Source organism: Mus pahari, chromosome 16 (genome assembly GCF_900095145.1).
Source record: "Mus pahari chromosome 16, PAHARI_EIJ_v1.1, whole genome shotgun sequence".
Lineage (NCBI taxonomy): Eukaryota > Metazoa > Chordata > Mammalia > Rodentia > Muridae > Mus > Mus pahari.
In genome coordinates this window covers 33,222,987-33,248,038 of record NC_034605.1, presented here as the reverse complement: position 1 = coordinate 33,248,038, position 25,052 = coordinate 33,222,987, and the positions used below count along the sequence as shown (strand labels likewise).

General features: G+C 40.7%; 1 protein-coding gene across 1 annotated transcript in view; it reads left to right on the top strand.

Annotated features, from left to right (window-relative positions):
* Nucleotides 1-25,052, top strand: part of Cdkal1 (CDK5 regulatory subunit associated protein 1 like 1) — a 505,752-nt gene that overhangs the window by 140,912 nt on the left and 339,788 nt on the right. The window contains exons 7-9 of the mRNA XM_021216130.2: nt 3,470-3,604; nt 5,346-5,379; nt 14,294-14,414. Coding sequence (XP_021071789.1) covers nt 3,470-3,604; nt 5,346-5,379; nt 14,294-14,414 — 290 coding nt within the window. The remainder of the gene's footprint in view (nt 1-3,469; nt 3,605-5,345; nt 5,380-14,293; nt 14,415-25,052) is intronic.

The window sequence follows — 25,052 nt, the reverse complement described above, 5'->3', positions numbered from 1 at the left end:
GGAAGAGCAATCAGTGCTCTTAAACCACTGAGCCTTCTCTCCAGCCCTTCAGTTAACACTTATTGAGCATTTTTTAAATAAAGGATATCATTGTAGGCTAAAAATCATAAATTTTGTCCTTTGACTCACACATTGACCAGGATTTATTTATTTATTTATTTATCTATTTATTTATTTATTTATTTATTTCTGGTTCCAAATGAATCAGGGAATTTGCTCATAGTTTCTTAAAATTTTTATTTTAAATTTTTTTGTAAAACACTAAAAAATGAACAATGAAGTCATGAAAAGACATAAAATGGTTTTGTGGAGTAAAATAAGGCAATTTTTATTGTTATTAAAGTAATTTTAATTCTTAAAAGCCACATGCTATGTGATCAATCAACTATATGACATTCTTGCAGAGGGCAACTATAGAAGCAACAACAGAATCTGTGGCTGTTTGTAGTTAGATATGTAGGGAAGAGGTGAGTGAGAATAACCCAGAAGATACTTGGGGTAGGGGCATCTAAGAACCCTAAGAACCTGTCAGTGCCAGATCTATCATAACCCACCATCCTATGGAAAATAATTTGTAAGACTTTCTTCTATCTTTCTAAAACATATTCTTATTCAACCTTAACTATTCTATTGAAATTTGCAAATCATTTATACTATAATGTATTCTAATTCCATTAAAGAAATAACTTACTAGGAAAAAAAGAAAAGAAACCCACCACTGGGGCACGAGGGTGCAGGTGCTCAGTTTATCTGTGACCCTAAACCTTCTCTAAAAAACAGAATGGCTTTTAAAAACAAGTAGTACTCAATATGCACTTCCCTGGCCGTGTGTAGAGCTAAAGTTTCTGTAGGAGACGAGCCCTTTCTCTCCCTGGCCAGGGTGATAAGGAATGGCTTCTCACTAATGAGTTTGGCCCAGTGTAGGTTCACAGGGGAGCCTGTGCTGCGTTTAGTTGTGAGAAACAATAGGAGAGATGCAGTCGATGGGAATTCTCACTGGCCGCTTGGAGGTTGAAAAGCGATAAGCTCAGTGCTAGCATATCATGAGAGGGTTGGAGACAGAGGCATAGTCTGTTAGGTGCACTTAGCGGGTGTGATCACTAAACCCTGGAGAGCTTGAGTGAGTGGCTGTTTGCTTAGTTAACAGAAGTCTACAAGTCAGGCTCTGTGTTCATCTTAATGTGTAAAGACTCGTTCTTTACCTTCTGTTTCTGCAGCCCACACTTCATTTAGAGAGCCCAAGCCAGAGCAATAATGTGCAACATCTGTAACCCTCCACCACCCTCCCCACCAAAGCACTGATACATCTGTTGATTGCCTTCGGACGCATTACTTTTCTGATGCTTAGTGTTCTCAGCTGCAGCTGGAGAGGATTTAACGGTTTTTCTATAGACCTTCCAGCTCCATTGCTTTTATCTTAATGTCCCAAACAGAACTCTATAACCTCTGATTGCCTCTCCAGAGCTATTTTCCACATTCATCTGTGTCCACCTAGGCTGGCATTGATGTACTTAGTATCCTTGCTCATTGGTATCCAGAGGTAGTCTTGTTCTCTGGTGCTCAGGAGGACCTTCAATCTTTGTCCATTAAAACCTGTGTTCTCTGCATCCCAAAAGGATCCTTGCTTCCTAGTGTCTAGCAGAATCTTCAGTCTCTGGAGTCCAGTGGGATGCTCGCTCTCTAGCATCCACTTGGACCCATGTTCTTTTGCATCCAATGATATGTAGGTAATTGGGTCCTAGGAATTGAACTCAGGATGTCAAATTGGTGGCAGGTATATTTACCCACTGGGTCATCTTCCTCCATAAGTTGTTTGTGTTTGTGTGCGTTTACACATTTGTTGATGGGCAGTACAAGTTATAAAACCAGATATGGGACCATGAAAACTAATTTTAAGATGTGGGGGGAGAGGGAGAGGGAGAAAGAGAGACTGGCTGACTAGCTTTGTGGGGAGTAGGGGGGGTCAGGGAGGGTTTGGAGGATAACAAACAAGAACAAATATGTATAAAGATGCTACAATCATAATGAATTTCTTACTTTGTATGCTAAGTTAAACACAGACCTGAATAAACAAATTCCACTACCTGATAGAGAAATCGCCCTGCCTTTCTTCCTTGCTTAAATATTGACTTACCTACTGTCAGGCTGAGCCTACATGCTCACCCCTTGTAAATCACAGTCTGGCTATGTGGGAAGATGAGACGTTAATAATCTTAATGAAAGACATGATGAAATCTGCTACTGTATGCCAGTTTCAATTCGAATGCCTTTACCGATTATTTATGCTATCTATATGGTATGCTCAGACATGGCAGTTTCTGAGATCCATGTTCTGATTTCTAAAACGTATTGCTTGATATGATATTACAACATATGATAAAGATTGTAAAATATCAGTTCCATAACAAATCTGTATTATATATAAACTTCATTTTTTTTTTTACTCTCAAAGGACTTGTTTGTAAAACACAGCAAGTTCTGACCCCATTAATAAAACATGTCCACTTAACACATATAGCTGTAGCGTACTTTTTATATACCCTGCCTCTCTAAGGATAGAGGAACAATTCAGTCAGCAAAATGCTTCTGTGCAAGCCTGGGCACCTAAGTTTGATCCCCAGCACCCAGAGGAAAGCAGTTGGCACGGTAGCATGTGCTTGTAAACCAAGCTCAGGGAAGGTGGACGGGCATAGATGGATGCCCAGGGCTCACTGCTCAGCCAGCCTTGGCGAGTCAATGTTAAAAGGTTCAGGCCTCTCTATGAATGAGCCTGTCTCAGAAACAAGGGGTGGCGCCTGAGCATCTTCAAACTGTGCTCGTCTCTTGGTCTCTGTGCCATACCTAGGATCCTGTGCATGTGTCCCCATACACTATGTGAACCTGCATACATGAACATGCAGTACATGCATGTGTACATGCACACACACACACAGAAAGTTTTTTCCTATGTGATATTTTAACGAAATTAAAAACTGTTAGGCTGGCTGATCATAACCTTGTTAAGCTTGGTGTTGGAGGTTGGCCTTGGCATTCCTCTCTAGGTGCCTGGCACTGCAGCCACTGTCTGTGGTTGGGTGTAATTTAGGGTCCTAGGGTGGAAAGCAGCTGCTGTTCTGTGAGCTTCCTGCACACATGTGTAGGTTTCCAGATCCAGTGAGGGTCTTTATCTGTGCCTCCTTCCCTTCCTGTTACTGCACATGAGCGACTTCATAGGCTTCGCCTCGAATCTATAATACTTTAATTACTTAGGTAACAAATCACTTGCAAAATTGATTTTCATTGTCAGTTTTTTATCTAAGTGGAAGATTACATTCACTTGTAGTGTATGAGACTTTCCTCACATCATTAGCACCATGGGTCTTGCTAGGACTGCACTCGCATTCATTACTGTAGCAACTGTAATCAGCACCTTGTCTAGTTCTTCGCAGCTAATCTTCTCCATAGACACTAATTCCTTTGCACGCTGCAGCAGGCCTTGCTGCACTGCTGCTGTACTGAGGCTGCACTGAGGCTGCACTGGGCAGCGCCAAGTCTGAACCCTTGCTGTCTGGTTCCAAAGCCCATGTTCCTTCTGTTCTGCGAAGCTGCTGTGGAGAACAGGATGGTGAGGAGGGAGGACTTGCTGCCTGTTACGCCCACCCCCTCCAGTGTAACTTTGCTGCTCAACTTTTCCTCTTCCCTTCAAATCCTCATCACTCCTTTTGTTCCTTCAATTTGTTCTGCGCATGTGTGTTTCTTCTTTTATTTATTGCTAGGAAATTATTATTATTATTATTATTATTATTATTATTATTATTATTATTATCTAGGGGAGAGCCTTTTTGGTGTCTAGGAGTTAGTAAAGAGTTCTTTTTTCTTTTTTCTTTTTAAATCAGCAGAATGTTTTAATTTGCTTTGATGTTAAGGTACTTAAGTTAGAAAGTGAGCAAAAGGGCTTCTTCATTGAAGCTAGTGATGAGAGCTGAATATAAACAGGGAGGTAGTGAAGCGTCTCTATAGGGAAAACTCTTTTGTATGTGCATGGGTTAAAGTTGACTTGAAATTTTGCATAAAATACACTTTCTCTAGTTTTATTGTCAGCTGTTAGGCCAAGAAAATTGTTGTCCATTCTCCTAAGGATATGATGAATCTTGCAGTTCTAAGTACATACTGGAGGCAGGGAAGTGTTACTGCAGAGCCACATGTGTTTTAATGTAGAAACTACAAGTTCATTATCATTACAGTTCAGAAAACTAAACACTTAAGACATTTGATTGACTATTTGATTGTAACCAGTGCCTGAGAGCTTTCTCTTTCTTACTTCCTAAGTGCTATTTAGTGCATTTATTTTAGAAGGTGTGCCTTTTCACCACAGGGTTTCTTCATGCCCAGTCCTAATAAATCTCTTCAGTGGAATGTGGTTGTAGTGATAGGCTTTTTCCTTGATTGGCTTTAAGGAAAATTAGCAACAAGTTGAAGTTCTAGCAGAGTGTACTATGAAATAGAAGATGTATTATGTATATTCAATGTCCTAGATAACAGGAGGATGACTCTAATGGGTGACCTCTATTACTCTCTGCCATATTTCCTGAGACAAGGTCTGTCACTGAACCTGGAGCTTATTGTTCTTGGTTTTCACTTGGGTGAACGCCAGTAAGCCATAGGCGTCCTTCTGTTTCTGCCCTTCTCCCAGGGCTGAGGTTAGAGGCTTGGGCTGCCACCCCTGGCTTCTTATGTGGGTGCTGGGGATCTAGACTCAGACCCTCCTTCTCATGTACCAAATGCTTAGCCACTGAGCCATCTCCTCAGGTTGTGGGGTTCCTTCTTAAAAGTTGAATTTTGGGGAGGGGGAGATGGGAGAAGTGTTGTGTGTGTGTGTGTGTGTGTGTGTGTTGGGGGGTAACTGGGAGCTGGGCTGTTAGCAGGATGTAAAAGTGAATAAGTCAAAAAAATTAAATTAAATTAAAAAGAAAAGATAAAAAAGTTAAAGTTGTCTCACTGGTTCCCAAAGTCACATACTACATTCCTGTCATTTTCTAGCAGGAAATATACACAGAACAGGGATAGATACCCTTATCACTTTATTGTTGGAAATATCACAACCTTGCAGCTCTTCAACAAACTTCGAATGGGGAAGTCTGTCCTAGCAAGGCAGGCCGTGGTCTGAGGGGCTTCTGATCAGGGTCAGGGCTACTACGTGCTCATTAGGACTCTTTTGGCTGTTGATAGTTTGAAAGGACATTTGAGGTAGATTGCAGATAACTGACACACCAGACACATTTCCTTCCCTTGTCAGAAAAGGTGTCTCTGCTTACAGAAGGCATAATTAAGACATAAGATTCCATGTGTATTGTAATTTCCTGCAGGAAGCGTTTCTGTTAGAGCGAGAGGATGTGTCGTGTAGGTACACTCTGTCATATGTCTGTGGTTGAGTCTAACTCGGTCACTGTGAACTAAGCCTGCAGGAGTGTGCGCTTGTGGCAGAGCATCACTGCGAACCTCCTGGGTAGCATTGCTTTCAGTGTCACACTTAATGGTATAGGGCAGGTCTATTTCTCTGTGCAGCATGCGTTTTGACATAAAATAATCTTCAGATTTCCAGAGATTTAAACCGTGTTCTCTAACTTTATCATAGCATCTTACCAGGTAAGATCTTATTTTTTAAAAATGTTAGTTTAATTTGTCTTAAAGAGTATGGTTTTTATTTTTTCTTTGAGAATATCATACAATTACAAAATGTGTTTTGGTCACGTACTTATCTATCTTCCCTTAAACTCTTATTTTTTTTTTTAAGCTACCCATTGCATCGACTAGTGCTGTCTGTACACTCATGAACATTGGTCTACCCCCTGGAGTATGGTCAACCTACCTGGACCACATTGCTGAAGAAAACTCCCCTTCCCCCAGCAGCCATTCACTGTCAGTAGCATCTCAGCCAGGGGTAGAGGCTCACGCACCCTGCTGTCCAAGCTGGAGTGCTGAGCAGACTGTTCTCATCCAGGTCTTGTGCAGGCAGCCACAGTACTGTGAGTCCACCAGCCCTGTTATGTCCAGAAGGGACTATTTTGCCTTATTTATCTCTGAGCATTGGTGGCCATTTTTGGCCATTTTTCCCCATCTTCCTTGATGTTTTGTCATGTATGACTAAGCACTCCACAGCTTCTTGTTCTCTGCACTTTGCTCCTTTGTGAGTCTCTGTATAAACTGTCATCGAGTGCACTAAGGCTTCTCTGACCAGCCCTGAAAGCTGCACTAATCTGTAGAGAATCACACCTATTCAGAGGGCAGTTTGATATTATATGAAGTAGCAAAATAATGGTGATACTTTCCTTCCCAGTGCCTGTGAACCACCCCAGCCATGTGTTCTTGTTCAGATACACCAGGTATGAGCTTCCTCCTGTGGAGTAGTCATTAAACCCAACCAGAAAGTGGTTGGTTATCCCCATAACATTTGTGCCACGATTGTACCAGTGGACATATCTTGCTATGCCAGTCATCATTGTTGGTTGCAGGTTCAGTCCTGGATCAACCTGTTGCTGCCATCTCTCCCCCAGCAGCCTGTTAGCACCTTTTGGAATTATAAAAGCTTAGTTGTCAGGGAGAAAGATTCTAGGTCAGTACCAGCTTGATTTTTCCCAATCCTGTGACTGAAATGTACAGGGTGTTACCAGCAAGTTCTGGTGGGTCGCCAAGAGTATAGGGTTCTTTATGTTTTGATAATGTCTAGAAAAACTACTGAGCTGAGGGACCACCGCTACGTCTATAGGCTCTCTATTCCAGAGTTGGCTTCTTTCCTTTCAGTATATCAATGTTTTTGAATTCCATGTATGTGTGTATGTCAGTGTTTGGGTATATGCACGATATCCCAGCATGCCAGAGGCTTTGGATACACGTAGCGCTGCTGTTCTAAGCAGGTGTGAGGTTGCCTGATGTATGTTTTGGGAACCAGATTCAAATCCTTTGCCAGAGTGATAAGCACTCTTAACTGCCGAGTCCTCTTTCTCACCAGCTCCATCTTAGTATTTCTGTTAAGTGCTGTTACTCGAGTTACTATTAAGTTCTTCCTACTTGAAGAACGGCTGGATCGGAACGTGAGTTGTCCAGCCAGTTTTAATATTACATATTCTTTTCCAGCCTCAACTTGTGAAGAAGCTGTTATTTCTGCTGAATTCATTTGAGTTTTCATTTCTCAAGATGAAAATATTTGAAGGGAGGGTACTTTGGTTGTGGCTATCTGAACATGCCTCTTCCCATGAAAAGTGTTGCATATGAGCAATTATGTTGAGCAGAGTAGAGACCAGCTTTGAGTCCTCTGTGCCCTCTGCCCCCAGTATCACCTTGGATTGCTTTCCCAGGAAGTATCCAGGAGACAGACCCAGAGCTTAGGACTCAGATCTGCCGTTTTAGTGTGTGCCTACTAGGTCTGCACCTGTGCAAAGCCATCGGTCAGCAAGCGACTAAGAAATCAGAAACAGGGGCCTGGCATCTCAAATTGGTGGGTTTAATGAAGTTTTAAAGGAAACTCTGGCTGTTGGCTGTTTTACAAAGCCTTAAGAAAAAAAGAAATGAAAGACAAATATATACAAAGGAGTCCCACTCGCCAGATGGTTGCTGTTTTTACAACATGTAAGGACTCTCCAAGCTAATCTGTGAGAATGAGAAGAGGGAGGAGCTTGATAGGAGGAGGTTGAGGAGGTAGGGCCACAACGGAGTTAAGAAACACTTGTTTTGTAGGTCATCATGTTTCTAACATTCTTTCACTGTACGTGCTGGCTTGTGAATGACCGTTCTCCCTTGCTCACTGACCAGACACCTGGGTGGCTGTCCTCCTCTCTCAAGGCCTTTAGATCTGTGGGGTTTAGTCAGATTCTGCTCTTTATCCACAGACAACACTGAGTATCAGTGCAACGTGTATAGTAACTTGCACAAATCATATACATGGCTTGGCTTTCTTTGACTCAGGTTTAGTGTTATGAAGTGAATCATAAGCAGCTACTGTTTGAGTTCAAAATTCAGTAATAGGTAATAATAAAATGGTTTCATGAAATTTTTCAGTGGATTAGTTCTAATGTAAAAACCATCATGTAATCAGGGTCTTGAAATTGGTTTATAAATAGCAGCTGAAATCTTTTAGGGCTTATAATTGAATTTAGCTTTTACAGTTTTGAGTTTTAAGTGATAATTAAAAGTAATAGCTTAGAGAAGTATTTATTAAAGATGGCTAGTCTATTGAGCTACATCTGGTCATTATATAGAGACTTGAAGTGGGATTATATTTAAAATGGAAAAGAGAGGCCCTGAGAAGTTCACTTTTTTCATGGGTTCCATTGCACGTGTGACACCACTTCTCTTTCTTGTTTTGTAGTCACATGGCCTTATTTCATCTTGTCCCTTCTTTATTGGTTTCTCTTGAGTACGAGTGTTAGGATTCAGCTTTGTTGTGTGTGCTGAGCATCATTTGTTCTGTCTCTTCTTTTCATTTCTTTAACAAGGATAATTTGCTAGCTGTTCCTGTTAATCTCTACTGTTTTGGTTTTTTTTTTCCCCCTCTTCCCTTAATCCTTACCAGAAAGGTGATAAAATACATGCCAACCTGTCATCTTTTTTTTTTTTTTTTAAGTTCTTTTCTTGACTGGAAGTATGGGTGACATTCACTTTTGAGACAATCTTTTAAAATAGTCTAGGGAGGGGAGCCTTGGGCTGGTGACCCTTCTGCTGGAGCCTCCTGGGAATCTGGGATTACGGGCTCACACCAGCAGGTCATGCTAGCAGTTACTCATTTCCTATCATAGACACTAGTGGCTTACAAGAAGGGATCAAGCCAAGATACAGCAGCACATGGGTGTTCAGTTATTGTCTTCCTTTCCTGGTCCTTTAAATATATAAAAAATATATATGTTAATATGTTCATTTTTATGATATGTTGCTTCAAGAATCTGCCCCTGTCTCATCTCCAGTCCCTCAGCATATTTTTCTGCCCCCCTTGTTTCCTCTTAATGTCATATTTTGTTTATGGCATCTCCTTCATGTTATTTTTATTTTTTCAAATTTCAGTTTTGCTTCAGAAGGCAACAATATTGATAACTGCACATGAAACGGGAAATAATTTGTAACATGTGTATTCTGACTTTATAGTCTGTGGGTTTGATGAACATTTTGCAATAATTTCCTTTGAAACAGGACATTAAAGAGAGATAATATATCACAAATAGGAGTTTTAATTTGTTAGTCCATTTTAAAGGAAATCACGTCGCTTCCTACCTTTCATCTTTGTCTATATATAAAACAACTTTTATGCTTTCTATTTTTGTCTTTGGTGCACTAAACACCAACTAGCCTATTGTTAGATGTGACACTTTTTAATGAGTCATTGGATTAGAAAATAACTCTTTTGTATCTTGCATGTAGACATGCTTCTCTATTTACATGCAGATAGCGAAGATGAATAATTTATTGAATATTATTAGAGCAGGCTGCATATTACAGAGTCCCAGCAGTACAAGAGGAAAATTGCCTGGAGCCTATATGAAAATGGCTTTCCTTTTGCATAGTCATTCTTGACCTTTTGGACTTTCTCAAAGAACTGTTGTGCTATCTGGCCAATCTCCTTCACCTCTTCATTAGCTGGATCTTGATTGAGAAGTTCATCTTATCTTGAACATCTGTAGGATTTAATTAGCCAAATACTTGTTAGGCTTCGACTATGCTTAACTGTAAGAACAGACATTGTCAGAATGAATGAGTTTCCTATTTGAGTTGTTAGTGCATCAAGGGCTCTGACTGATGGTTACCTTGTTTTCTGGTCTTGGAAACCTGCCTCTTCAGATGTTTAAACAGTTCATCTTTCTGAAATGAAGGCTGATAAAATATATGTGTAACATTGTGTATGCATGTGAGCTTATGTTAAGAGATTGCTTTGAAAAGTTGCATTTGATTTGCCTTTGCAATGATTATGTGTTTTAACCCACAGAACATACCCACAAAACAATGCTAAAGCTGGATGAATGTCCACAGCAATGCTGCCTTGCTGTGGAAACTCACTGGAAATTTTGGGCCATAAGTTAAAGAGTTATCATTGTGAAGGTCACTAAAGTTTGGCTAAGAATAGTTGTATGTGACATTTGTGCTTGGGTCGCTGCCATTTCCCTTCTTTATGTTGTGTGGACAGGATTGTTCTACATAGAAAAAACATACTGTGCGCCCTGGCATCTCTGTTTCCACTACAGAGATGGCTCATTTGCTAACTGTTAGTTACAGTGGAGATTTTGATGATCAGGGAGAGCTGTGTGGCCCTGTTACATTGATGCTACCGGCTGGTTTGATGCAATCAAGGTCCACCATCAAGTTCACTAGTCTTGTTTTGAACAGGAGATTGCAGTTCGTGAGACAGTGGTGGGAACCTAGAGAAACTCCTCAGATACTTTGAGTTGACTAGAAGGTATGCATACACACTGAAGAGATGGGAGTGGGCCTAATATAACTCACATCTGCCTGTACTTGAATTTAGAGAAAGCCGGAATGGACTAATGGGCGCCCAGGATACAGTGAAATTCAGGGCTCACTTGGAAGTGGCACATACACTTTTCTCATTGGTCCATAAGTAGATCCATCAATAGATACTAGAACTCCGATTTGCTATTGATCTTTGAGCAAATGAGTAATCAGTTTTGATTTGCAGGAAAATTTGCTTATACCAAGTTGACCCCTATAAAGCCATGCTTAAAAGAAAAACAAAACAAGCTTCCCCAAGAAGGAGAAGAGGAGGAGGAGAGGAGGAAGAGGGAAGAGGAGGGGGATGAAGAGAAGGAAGAAAAGAGAGAGAGAGAGAGAGAGAGAGAGAGAGAGAGAGAGAGAGAGAGAAACAAAAAAACAGTGGCAGCAATATTAAGAGTTATTGTAGAGAGGGTTGGTTTCATGCATTTAGTTTAGATGGTCATTAATTAAAGTAGTATTCTTGGGGAATCTAAATTTTGATTTGCTATAATAAATTTTATGAAATGTCCCATATTTCACAATATATAATTATAGGTGCCAAAATACCCATCTCACCCCCCCAGATTGTTAATACTGATTTTCCTTAAGTATGTGGTAATTAGGAGACAATGATTTCAAAGAATCAAGTGAAGCCATGTTAAGAAATATCAAGAAAAAAGTGACAATGACTTGAGCTCATATTAGAGAGTAAAGTTGTGCAAACAAAGAATGATATTGTCTGCAATGAAATGAGTATTATCTGAGCGAGGTGCTCAGTGGAATGGCTCAAGTCTGGACTTTTCATGGTAAATGGGAAATATCAGTAAGTTTTATGATAGAGTTAAAGGACCGAGTCCATTTGAAGAACAGGGATAGAATGAATACCATTGTAAATGTTGTTCTATGGTTATTGACTGGGCAAACGGCACTCAGCTAGTAAAGCACTGCTCTTCTTTGTGCTTGGGATGCTCTGAGCCCATCTTTCCTGCTGAATGGTGTAGTCCATGCGATTTTGGTTTCGATTGAAACAGATACAATGGTCATGTTCATTTGTGAGGATGCTTCCAGAAAAGACTGGCATGTGACATGGGGGATTCAGTTCTATTATTCATTCTATATCATGGGCACCCTCTAGTTCACTGAGGACCTGAATTAAACAAGAAAGGTAGAAAAATACCAGTGTCTCTCTTTCTGTTTCTCAGATCCAAGACTTCTTTTTGAGGGGTAGAGGGAGAGAAGTAAGGATTGGGGAAGGGATAGAGGCACACAAGTAGACATGTACACAGGCAGACAGACAGGAGCAGAGCCATGAGGGCTGAGAAAGGGGGTGGGGACTGGGAGACAAGGAGATCGAGAAGATGCTGAGAAAAGAGTGAGCTACAAGGTCTGAGAGGGTATCCGAGGAATAACACCAAGGACATGAGCCATGAAAGAAATAGTATAATACCTTTGAATTCTGGCACTCCTCTCATCTGTCTTCTGGGCTCTTGGAATTTGATTTCAGCCTGATATTTATATCATCACTTTTCTTAACTCTGTCATCTTTTGCTGTTGTCTGAACTACACTGTTGACTTCCCATGGGATTGCTCAGCCTCTATAATCAAGTGATCATGTTTCCTTAAAGTTCTGTATCTCTGTAGAACCCTGACTAAAACAGCTTTAAGTACTTGTTGGACACATATCTGTCACATACTAACAAATGCATAGTGGGAGTTGCAGAAGAATGGATAGAAAAAAAAATGCCATAAAAAAGTTTGAAAAAAAGTCCTAGATGAACATCATTTTATAAGTCCAAAGGATGTTAATCCCATTTAGGCTACTACAGAAATCCACACCTCAACCCCAACAAACTGAGTGAAACAAAATGATGTCTGGGAAAGCCTAAGGGAACAGTGAGGTTAATAGCTGACATCATGAACAGTAAACATGCAGACAACTAATATTGCACAGACAGCAGCAGTTTTATATCTAGCCCAGCTATCCTCTACAAAAGAAGCAAAAATAAAAAAATGTTCTCAGCTAAGCAAGGAATGTGGCTTTGTTCCTAAATGAGCTACTTTATGAAAAATACTCAAAGAGATAGGTTAAGGAGAAAAGTGGTACCACGTGCTAAAATGAACTCCAAGGAGCACTAGAAAGTGGCAGAAATAGCATTTTGGTAGATAAATACAAACTATGCTATAAATATGTATTTTCTTTTAAAATGACATTTACAGCACTAGTCTTTTGGCTTTAGATAACTTTTTTATGTTAATATATGTGACAAGATTTACACATGGATGAATAAGACAAAGAAATGGCACTGAGATCACTGAGTATAAAGTGGGTAGGTAAACATAGGCCTTTACTACACAGAAAGCATCAGAGTCCACCCTCGACCCAGATGTAAGAGCTAGAATGATGGACTAGTCAGGAAAAGGAAAGAATGCCTTTGTACCTCTGGGAAAGACAAAGGGACCCTAGGAATAACACCAAAAATATAAGCCATGAAGGAAATAGTGTGTAATTTGAAGTTTATTAAAATGACAGACATTTTTCTCCAAAAGATATCATCCTGCAATTTAAAATATAATATGCAAAATGGGAGAAAAATTTTGATAATCTCATTTGATAAAATTGAGAGTATAAATTGGTTATCCCTTAGCTAAAAACAATTCAATAATTTCTATGTTAGGTTATAAGAGAAGTGTGCAAACATGGATATACAAATGTGCAGAAGTTCTTAGAAGTGTTCTTATAATAGTTATTTGGAAATGGGGCAGATGTCCATCTCCTGGTCAATGGACTAACAGCATACAGTGCTTGTGGCAGGGGGCAGAGATGGGCTGAGCTAAACTCAGAGGAGTTTCCAGTCATGATGGAAATGCTCCTAAACTGGGTTATTGTCAAGATTATAAAACTGTAGATCTTTATTTAAAAATCATTCAATTTTATTTTTACAGTAGACAACTTTTATATGCTGTAGAATAGTCAATGGTAAAATTACAAAAAAAACAGTATATCACTGTAGAAATTTATTTAAAAATCATTGCTGTGTACAGCCAAGATGAATGGTATTATGGGATGTGTTGCATGGTGTAGTCATAAACACATGGTAAGCTTGTATCTAGAATCAGGGTATATGCAGGTCCTTTGCTCTGTGTTTTCTACATGCCTGAAATTACTTCAAAGTTTTTAGCACTTACAACACTTTTAATGGATCTTAGAAGTCATCTGGTGAATGTTATACAAGTAAACTTGAAAGGTTTTATTTGAAAATACCTAGTCCTAGGTTTTACAAAGATACTACACACACACACACACACACACACACACACACACACACACGCTCACACACACATGCTCACACACCATGAAAGTGTGAGTGGAGGGAAGCAGGATTGTAGGGGCAGGGGACTAGCAGGTGACTGTAGGAAATACCAGTTAGACTGTTTTAACCGAGTGTGAGTTACCATCCATGTCTTATTATAGTGAGAAAAGAGCAGGTAGTCCTGATGCCCTTGTAAGCCCTCTCTGGTGCATTTTGGTATCTGGTCAGCATAGTGTTCACTTGTGAGGTTATTTTTTAGGACACTGAGGCTTTCCCAAATGTGCTCATTCTGTGAACACAGCATTGGCTGAGATAGTCCTTAAAACAGATTCTTTTTTTATTGTTTTTTTTTGTTGTTGTTGTTATTGTTGTTTTGTTTTTTTAATGTTCAAATGGTCACATCTTCTCTAGTATGCTTTTATCCCTGGAGCAAAAAAAATCAAATCCAATCATGAACATATTTATTGAAAACAGTAAAAAGCAGTGGATTTGTGTGGCATGCCAATGCTTGTCTTGTGCTTGATTCAAAGGTCACTCAGTGAGGCTCCTGGGCCAGAAGAAAGACAACGGGAAGCGCTTGGGTGGAGCCCGGCTGGATTTGCCGAAGATAAGAAAGAATCCGCTGATAGAAATCATTTCCATCAACACGGGGTGAGTGTCTCTTGGAGTTGTTCTTGGCATGGTGGACTCCCATGAGTTCAGCCTGTATGCCCTTGGACACCTGATGCCAGGGGGTTGAAATGCTTTTGTTGGGAAGAAAATCACAAAAAGTGCTAATGCTATTAAGATGTGTCCTGTCTTTAAATTGCATGTATGCTTGAGTCAGGATTTCATATCTTTGATATTACTTTTCTCATTTTGGGCAGTACACATGGATTTCTTTCCCAGGTATATACTTTGTTAAAATTATTTTTAAAAGTTCTTAAAAATAATAACAGTCTCATTGCTCACACCTATAATCCCAGGCTAAGTCACTAGGATCCGGACTGTAAAACCTGTCCGTGCCATGTAGGAAGCTCTGCCCAGTGTGAGGGAGATCCAGTCTCAGTCCCACACCATCCTTCCCCAGCAAAAACAAAGCAAAAAGCATGGAAGAGTTTCAGGAATGGCTGTCTCGGCATCTCTGACTGCTTTTACCATGAGATTCTGGGAGAGATTGCTCCAAATACCAACCATAGTTGATCAATAGCTAACAATTCTTCAAACAACCCATGCATGAATATTACATGCTTCTCCAGTCGCCTCTTCTTTCTCTGAGGCTATGGTCTCAAACCACAGCCCTTGTCTCTACTACTTCTGCTTTCTTTGCTCACAGTTCCTGGGCTTGGGCTCTTTCAATTAGGCTCCACATTAAAGCCTTAGTCTTCCTGGGAGGACTGAGGGCTTATATTCCTCAGCCTGCTGTCCCTCCCCACCCCAGGTTTGACTGTCTGCTGCTGCCCTTTTCTTACTGCCTCTCCATTGGAGGTCTTCCTCTGCTCTTCTTTAAGCTAGCCCCAGGTACCTGCATTTCTGCTGCATGCTTGTCAACGCTAGGGTCATAAGAGTATGACTCCAGTTTGTATGTAGGGGCTGGGCATCAGACATGGATCCTTATATTCACACAACAAACTCTTTAACCTAGTGAGCCAGCTCCCAAGCTCCTGAATGGTTTATTTTAAAGTCATTGCAATTTTGCCATATATTAGTTATTCCAAAACTGTTAGGTATTGTATTACAATTTTGTCTCAGCTGACACAAACAGCATCATGTTAAAGTTTCTCTATGTGATCTGAACTTTTCTCCTGTGGATTTATTTGTTGTGTTGCTGGGACTGTAATGAATACTGAAGCTAGTGGGTATTTACAGTAACTCATGGTCTTGTCTCTTACATCAGTGAATATAGAATTGACCCTTGGAAGTAAGTAAGCAAGCACATTTTTGATGTTAAGTCAATTCATATTATCTAAAATCGCAGTAGGCCTTGTGAGATGTGGCTTGCCATCACTTTGCTGAGCCGGTTGCTGTCTTATCGCTTCTTTCACATGGAAGCTGCCCCATGAGTGTCATTCCACACTATCACCTTGTAACATCTTTGCTTGGATTTCAGTTTTTAACCCTTATTGCCGGTAGAGCAAATTGCTTTTTAAAAAAACTTACTTGAAAATACTTTTAAATGGTTAGCGGTTACAAGTTTTCTTCCTAGAACCCGTGATTGGTGGTTTACAAACTTCTGTAAACCGAGTTCCAGGCTATCAGAACCTCCATTCTCCAAGGGCACCTGTACTCATGCCTACAGAGATGCACATATGAATCTGTAATTTAAAAATGTATCAGTGGAGTGTATTAGTCAAGGAACAAGTTGAACATTTCAGGTCAAGTTGAGGTTTTTTTTGTTTTTGTTTTTTAATAAACTAGGGGGTTACTAACTTGATAATAGTATATATGTAGTGGCTTTACTCAAAGTGTTTTAGTATTTTCATACATAGAGATCTAGAAAAATATTTTATCTAAAATAATTTGCACATTTTTTGTAAGTTTTTCTTCAGGGATTTTTTTTTCTGTTTATTATATTAAATGTGTGAATTTTAGGCCAAGAGATTATTTGCTCCATTTTTCTTTTCTTGTATTAATTTTTCTTTATTTGTGAGACCTTCATATAAATATAGCCAATGAATACACACACACACACACACACACACACACACACACACACAAAAGGAAGCACAATCATATCTGCCTTTCATTCCTCGTCTCTAACTCTTTCTGCCTTACAACATGATCTCTCCCTAAGTTCCAATCCCCTTTCATTTTGATAACCTACCAAGTCTAGTCATTATTATCCCTATCCGTATGGATGTGGGGACATCCACTAAAGCATGTGCTATCTCTCAGTGGTTACACGGTTTAGAATGATGCTTTCTGTCCGTGCAGCTGTCACCTGTGATTACCTCCTTGGTAAGGGGAGTGATCCTTAGAGCACTCCCCCAATCCATTCAGGTATTTGGTTAGATCTTGACCATATAACTATAGCTGGCAGGAACTCATGGACATAATAGCCTGGTCAAGCCTGGAAATTAACATTTTACAATACATTGATCAATTAGTTCTGCTCTCACATTATTTCTGCCTCTTTATTTGTGATGCTTCCTGAGTTTGGGCATGAGACATAGTTGTGGTGGTTCGGGTGGAGTGGGAATGATGTCCTAATTAGGGATGACTACTCAGTGTCTTAGTCTTTGAGCAGTTATGCATCTCAGCATTAACTGCTGCCTATTCGAATGGGGGATGAGGGGAAGTTTTTCTGACCAAAGTGGAGAGTAGGCAAGTTCTATTAGCATAAAGCCCAATATGCAGAAAGCAATTTGACAACATTACATTTAGCAAAATATTAATAGCAGATTCTACATTAGGACTTATGACCTCTCCAACAGTGAGTTTTGACCAAGATTTCAGTACCAATCATGAAATTACACTTTAGCTCCAATCAGAATGCAGTTATTTACCCAAGAAGATCCATGGCACAGGCGCACCAGCAAGGGACTCTTGTCTGACAGTTCAGTGATGTAGAAGGAAGAGTCCAACTCTAGGTGAGAAAATTGATGCTCTTTTATTTCCCCAGCAGCCTGCAGAGCATCTTTGGACACTTTAAGACTGTTAGCAAGGAGAGAATTTCATGTTCAGTTTAGGTTTATTTTTCTATCTGTCTTATAGCCAAATTGTGTAGTTATGTCATTAGTAAGAGGATCTTTCCATGTTCCTATAGTGGGTATCTAGGGCAATGGCAATTGGGTATGTTGTTTTGGAGATCTTTGGGGCCTCCCTGGCCAGTAACTCATAGGAATGTGTCCCATGACTGGCCCTGTGATTTTCATTCAATAATCTAATACCTCCATACAAGGTAATTCTGTTTGAATGCTTTTATTGTATTTTATTTTTAAAATATTCTTGTTGCTTTAAAGTGAACTATTCGAGACTAGTAGTCACTTATCCAGTATGGCTAGTATTTGTAGTCTGTTTTGCATGTGTCCAAGTTTCTCTATAGAGTAAGTACATTAATATGAATAGGCCCATTCTTGTGTAGTAGGGTAGGTAATAAGACAGTACCATGGACATTACCCAGAAAATGCAGTAAGAATAAAGCTAATAATAATTACTAATTCATATTCAATGTACCTCATATTCTAGATGTGGTTTATGAATTCTATATTCTGTCCATCATTTAGTCTCACAATAGCCTTAAAGTAATTTTTTGTACTGATGACAAAGCTAAGAAAATTAGGTTACTTGATTTCATAGAGTTGTCTCCATAGGATAGGACTGGGGTGCAGTCTTGCTTGGCCTTAACTCTTCCCAGACACATTTGTGGGTTCAGAGAAATAAGGTTTCATGTTTAATATGGTCCGTTGAGATTTCTCTATCAGATTGGGATAATGAGAAGGGTTATGGGGAGGATGAGTTTGGATAACTGCACACACAGATATAGTTGGTTTCACTTGCAGAGCACAGACCTGGTTGCTCAAAACCTTGTGAACCTATCATTTTACGCTTCTGTAGGGGAGAAGTCTAACAGGCCTTAGTAAGTCAGGCAGTGCTGGCAGGGCAGGTCTAGAGGCTTCAGGTACTAGGCCACCGTGCCCTTTCAACCACTGGAGACCCTTCCTGTTCTTACCCTGTGATCCCCTTGACAGCATTCACTTCTCTCTGTCTGCCTTCTCTTATTTCCTTCCCTTCTAGCTCTTCCTACTTTTAAGTGATGACTCTTGGCCCACTAGGATAATCCAGGACAGTTTGTGTTTCGTCAGTTCATTGTCTGCTTTAATTTAAATCCCACCTGCCTTGCTGTGTTCTAGAGGCTAGCATGCACACAGATGGGGGAGACATTCCCGCTCGGTACAGGAAGTGTGAAGAGCTGGTATAGGAAGACAGGAAAGATGAAGTTGCAAGGGCAGCTGGCAAGTTGTCTGTGACTTGTACAAGTGTCCAGTTGCCTGAAGAGTCTAGCATATCAGAAGGATGAAGTGGATGGTCTTATGTGTGGAGAGTCTGATTGCCTGGGGTGATAAATGAAAGTCAGTTCACTTGCTAGAGACAGGGAAAGTGCTGAAGTGTGGAGCAGCTATGAGTTCAACACTGGAATTGTTTTCCTGCCAGCGGTTTGTAATGTGGGTTCGTGGGGGAAGATGGAGAGCTGCAGGGCTAAGTTGGCAGGGCAGAGACTGGAGCACACCTGTAATCTCAGCTGATGGGAGGCTGTCACAGGGTGATTACAACGAGTTCAAGGCAAACGGGCTTCCACAGTAAGACTCCTTCTCAGAGAGGGGTGTGTGTCTGGGGTCTGGGATGTAAGTCAGTTGGTGGAATGCTTTCCTAGTATGCCTGCCCCCCACCCCCATCACACACCACACACCCATGGCGTATGGACATATATGAACCATTGCCATACTCTGTGAAAATGAGAGACTTAGACATCAGTAAGGTTTGCTATGGGAGAGTTCTTGGCTATGGAGTAAGAGGGAATGGAAGATCTCCGTCTCTTTCTCTTCCTCTCTTGCTCTCTTTCTCACTTGTTCCTTATTTTCTTGCTTTGAATCTGAGTGTGTTTAGAGGTAGAGGACAGGTTTTCAAGACAGTGGCATGGCAACTGCATATGGTACCATGAACGCCAATGGACAATCTGCCTTGGTAAGGAAGGACACTTGAGTTTTCCAGAAACAAGAATTGAGGAGGACAGGGGTGTGAAATGCCAGTTGTTTCTTCTATCAGTTTCTTTACTGACTTGGATCAGAGGAAGCAGGTCCAGTGCTTCATGTGATCAGGTCAATGCCAGTTGGGCTTGAGTAGAGTTATTATAAGTAATCACAGTCTCCTCAAATATTATATATATATGCATGCCTGTTATCTTCTCTTGTTCTTCTACTGTCCTCATTATTCTTTTCCTTAGTTATTCTCTACATTCATGCTGTGTGTGTGTGTGTGTGTATGTGTGTGTGTGTGTGAGAGAGAGAGAGAGAGAGAGAGAGAGAGAGAGAGAGAGAGAGAGAGAGAGAGACACCACATAAGTTTCATTAGAGTCTTTTACAGGAAGTGAGTGGCTCCACCCATTGTAAGAATGATCCTCCAAGAATAACAGCCATCATTTTCATCACAGCCACTGTGAACACTTGCAAGAGACCCTTGAGATTGAAGTGTTAATTGATATTCTCTCATAGAAAGGAGGTAGTGGAGGGTCATTCCAACTGCAGTCCTGGGGTCTCTCCTTCCCAGTCTGCCATATGTAATACTTCCCTAATTGCGTGTGGCCCTGAGGTGTTAACTGTCTAGAAGCGGGAGGATAACTGGAGGTGAGGACTCTGCGAGGCTATACAGAAGTTGTCATGCATGCTGCAGTAGTTTGGTAGTGTTTGGTGTTACCCATGTTCCTATAAGTGCACTCTCCGCCATGCTCTAAGTGAGCCTAAAGCTCATAGTTCCTCAAGTTGTACTTTGCTTTGTTGCCAATGCCCCACAAGGAGGTGGAAGTCATTTCTCATATGTTCCCATGCAAGGCCATACTGTTGCTTTTCCTAGCAGTGGGAGTGGGGCACAGAGGCAAGGATGGTAGGGCACGGTGTAGAGGACGTAAAGTAAGAAGTTGGACATTGGAAAACGAAGGCAACCTGTGTTCTGCTGTTATTTCTTTGATTGTTAAGGTTGTCACCTTTGGCAGTCTTCATCCCCCAAAGCCAGGAGTTGACTGCTGCCTCACTGCCAACGAGGATAGTGCAATCTGCAGAACTGTCAGATTATCCCAGGCTGAAGGCTCCAAGCCTCCCTCTGCTAAATACATCTCAGAAAATGCTGCTTGGCCTCCTGGTGCCTGATGTTTTTTCTTTCATTATTTATCTTGTTTCTAGGTCTTTTTCATCAATCTGGTATAGAAGGATGGTAGTTGGAGACCGTTGAGGGGAATTTAATTTTCTTTGAGATTACATAATTGGAGTTATTATCATTTATGAAAAGTATTTGTTACTCCCCATTTCTCCCTCTGTAAGCAGCTGAGCTTTAGGAAAACATTCTCACTTTGATGTTTTTACTTTCTGGAATATCTGCCACATATCAGGGTCTTTCATAGTCCTTGATATCTAGTCTCTTTATAAATACATGAATGAAAGACAGTGATTATAAACTTATCCTACGTAACTGAAATTATCTTTACAGAAGCTTCTGAATCTATTGAAAGCATAGGCTTTATTAGTGGTTATAATCACAGTATAATTGAAAATACTATTTCATGCTTATGACATCAGATTGTAGAATACAGAGATAAACTTTTCCTAAGTCATCTATAAAACTGACAGCATGGAAATATACAACTGTAAGTAGAGGTATCAAAGATTCTGTATTTGGGGTAATGTCTCAGCTGACTTCCTTATGCTGAGGGCACAAGCATCGACTCTTCAGCCATCTGACTATGAGGGGTCATTGGATTCTTAGAAGTCCTCTTACTGTCCCTCTCTGCCATGTGCAGATCAAAACCTAATAGAGTGGGCTGCATCTCTCTGCTTCTGTCCTTAAACGTTTGTTATCAGCAGTGTATAATACAAAGCTCCATTGCTGTCTCTTTATGTTAATTGAGGCTTTTGGCAAATAATATTGTATTCACAGAGTGTTTTTGAGTTTTGTTAGAAATATTGTAGCCATGTGTGATGATTACCCCTAATCAAGGCAGTTGGCAGGTGGTCCACTGTGAGATTCAAGCCAGTCTGGTCTACACAGTTTCAGGTCTACATATCATCAAAACTGTATCTCATAAAAACAAATAATGTTAAAGATGGAGGGGGAAGAGTAAAAGTCCTGCGTACAATGGTAGGCCATGCATATAGTTATAACACTTGGGCTGAGGCAGGACGGCCAACTTGGTCTGCAAACTGAGACCTTGCCTTAAACCATCTCTGCACTCAACCTTCCGGAGACTTTATACAGCAGTCATTCTCACACTTACAGTAGGTTGGTTCATTTTCAAGATTTGGGGAAAGAGTATGTGGTCATTAGAGCCTTATCAGTTTGACACAAGCTAGTGTCATCTGGAAAGAGGAAACCTCAAGGAATTGCCTTTGTCGCATTGGCCTACAGGCAAGCCTGTGGGGCATGTTCTTGGTTATTGATTGACATAGCAGAGCCCAGTCCATTGTAGGCAGTGCCATTGCTGAGCGTGGCATTGGGTTGTATAAGAAAGAAAGGTGAGATACCTATTTTCCAGGAAACCTGTGAACATGGTTCATTCATGGTCTATGTATCAATTCTTGCCTCCAGGCTTCTTCCTTGTGCTCCTGCTTTGGATTCCTTGCCTAGGCTTCCCTAGGTGATGGACTCTGACATGGAAGTAAGCCAATTATTTTGTCTTTTTTTTTTTTTTTTTTCCAGAGCTGAGGACCAAACCCAGGGCCTTGCCCTTGTTAGGCAAGTGCTCTACTACTGAGCTAAATCCCCAACCCTGGAAGTAAGCCAATTAAACCCTTTTGTACTTCAAGTGTCTTTGCATTGTTTAATCATAGCAACAGAGAGCAAACCAAGACAACCACACATTTTAGTATACTCAAATGAATTTCTTGGATTCTTACTTTATATCTAGCATGCTGTCAAGAACCAAAAATACTTGACATGCTGTCAAGAACCAAAGATTCTCATTTATTTTATTCATGCTAGACCATTGTGTAGATATTTTGATTAAATGAATCGGGGTTAGTCAGAATCTGATTGCTTTAAGTTCTTTAACCTCTGTGCTTTGGCCCCTGAGACAACTCTTTGAAGATCTTGGTTCCTTTATCTAAAGAGGCAATGCTGCAAGACCAAATTATTGACAAAAAGTGCTCAGTAATTTCACAGTTACTCAGCAATTTAAGTAACATGGCTAAATGTTTCCTGTTTAAGAAAATAAAAATACTGGTGCTGTATTTACATCACTTCCACCTCTTGAACTATTTTTCCAGTTCCTCCTGTATCCCATCCCTTCTCAAATTCATGACCGCTTCTTTTTAAATTATTGTTGTTACAAATGTAAATATGACACTGAATGTTGCCTGTTTACACAAAACATTGAGCACTGATGGTTGAAATTCAAACTGAGCTAATTATTTCATATTCCCTCCTCCCTCCCTCCCACCCACCTTCCTAACTCCCACTTCTTCTGTCCTCTTTCCCTCCTTCCCTTCTGTGTTCCTTTCTTGCTCTTCTCCCTTCTTTCCTTTCATTTGCCCCACCCCCAACTCTCTTATCTTAGTTCAGCTGTCAGGGTATATTGAGAACAAGTCCCAGAACAGACTGTGCAGTGAGACCATCCTCAGGCTGGCCCCATCCAGCTGATCTTGTAACTGCAATGTGGCCCCTTGTCTCATTTGGTATGACTGAGTCAAACCTTGCAGGGAATGATCAGTTGAGCCAGGAGAGACAGTATAAGATGTAAGGACAATGTGACCTTCAGCAAAACCAGTTCATGATCATTTCCTCAAAGGTCTTGGCTGATGCCTCTCATTCTATGGACCAGTAACTCACCATTAACTAGTTACTACTGACCTGCTCTGAAACTTGTTATGGGATTTTACTCCACTTTAGCTGAAGGAACTCATTCTCACTTTATTTTACACAAATCTTAGTTTATAAAAGATTGGCCACCATAGATCCTTTAAGAAGAACAAAAAGTAGGCTTCTGTGTTGTAATTTTTTTCTCTTAGTTTGGAAACTATATCATTTAATACAGTGATCTTGATTTCTCCCAATGAGGTATTATTTCACATATTTTTATGTTGCTAGATAGCCAGAACGTTAGTAGTTGTGTTGGCTTTTATGCTGCTCTGACACATACCTGAAACACTATAGAAAAGAGGTGACCTTATCTTGATTACTAGGCTCTGAGCTTTTAACCTGTGGTTGCCTGGATACATGGCTGAGTGTGAGGGAGCCAGGACATGCAGAGGCAGAGAGTGCAGCTATGCCTGCCCAATCTCCTTCTCCTCTTCTGTTCCATCTGGCCCCATTGTGTTTAGATGTTCCGCCTCCTTCAGGGTGTATCTTCCGTGTTAATGCCCCTTGTGTGTATTGTGTGTGGAGTCACCCTCACAGGCACATACCCTAAGGTGCTTTGCTCATCCCTATGCCTGAGTCCACTCATATTGACAGTGGAGATTAGCTGTCACAGTAGTTTGCTTTACTTTCAAAAAATGGAAACTTAATTTGCTAATTGGCAAAGCCTCAGATGTTGACCAGAGCTCAAGGGTGGTTAAAATATATGCAGTCATTTTTGCAGGGATTGACTTTTTTGGTCAAACATACGCCAAGGGCTTGATAGCTCTTAGAATGGTAGCTTAAAGCAGATGCCAGTTTACATTTGCTCCATGTTGAGATCTTTTTTCCCCCTCCAGGAGATTTGTAGCTATTCTAAGATGGCCTGTGAAATCTAGCGGCTAAACACTGTAACTGTAAATTGGCACCCCTAAGATGAGACAGAGCTGTCGTTCCTCCTGTTGTGTAAGCTGTGCAGTGGAGTCCGTGTGGCGGATGGAACGTGACACCAGCCTGTTCTGGGGAAGGCCATGGAGTCTGCAGTGAGCCTCTGCTGGCTGGAGTTTGGAGTCCCTGATCCCGTTGTTCTCTAGCTTGGGACGCAGGTGAAGTCATTGCTTCTCAGCACACATCTCTTTTCTCTGCAGAACTTTAGGGCTGTGGGATCCTATATGGTATGAACATTTCCCATGCTCCTTCCCCTCCTAGAGGCCTCATCCTGTTTGTTACTTCGTCATGGAAGCTTCTGGAGTTCACACAGAAGGTTTGGACTTTGTCCTTCTTAATCAGTTCTTCAGCCTTAGACCACAATGATTCAGGTTTGTGTTTGTTTATCAGTCAGGACATAGCCCAAGTGCTGATTCCCTGTTTCTTCTTCTGTTGTGTTGGGCTCTCAAGTGTGTCCCTCTATGCCTGGTGAATGTGTGTGTTCATTTGTAAGTGAGTACCAGACGCCTCAGTCTAGCTTTCCGTCAGTTGGGGTTTGCTGGATACTTTCAGGCATGCTGAGGTGAAGTCCGGAGACCTTTGCTGGCCTGGTTGGAACATTGTACTTTTACTTTTCTTCCTGTGGATGATTGTGTTGTTCTTACAGTCAGAAAATGAAACATCCTAAACAATCAAATACCAGGAAGCTGAAGTACTTAAAGCTGTCATAAACTTCTTGTAACATTTTTACTCTTTAAACTAAAAACTAGTTTTCTTGAAATTTGTAGCTCTTTTCATGTCTTCACTGCCATTTCTAAGAATATCACTTGGAGATATCTTATA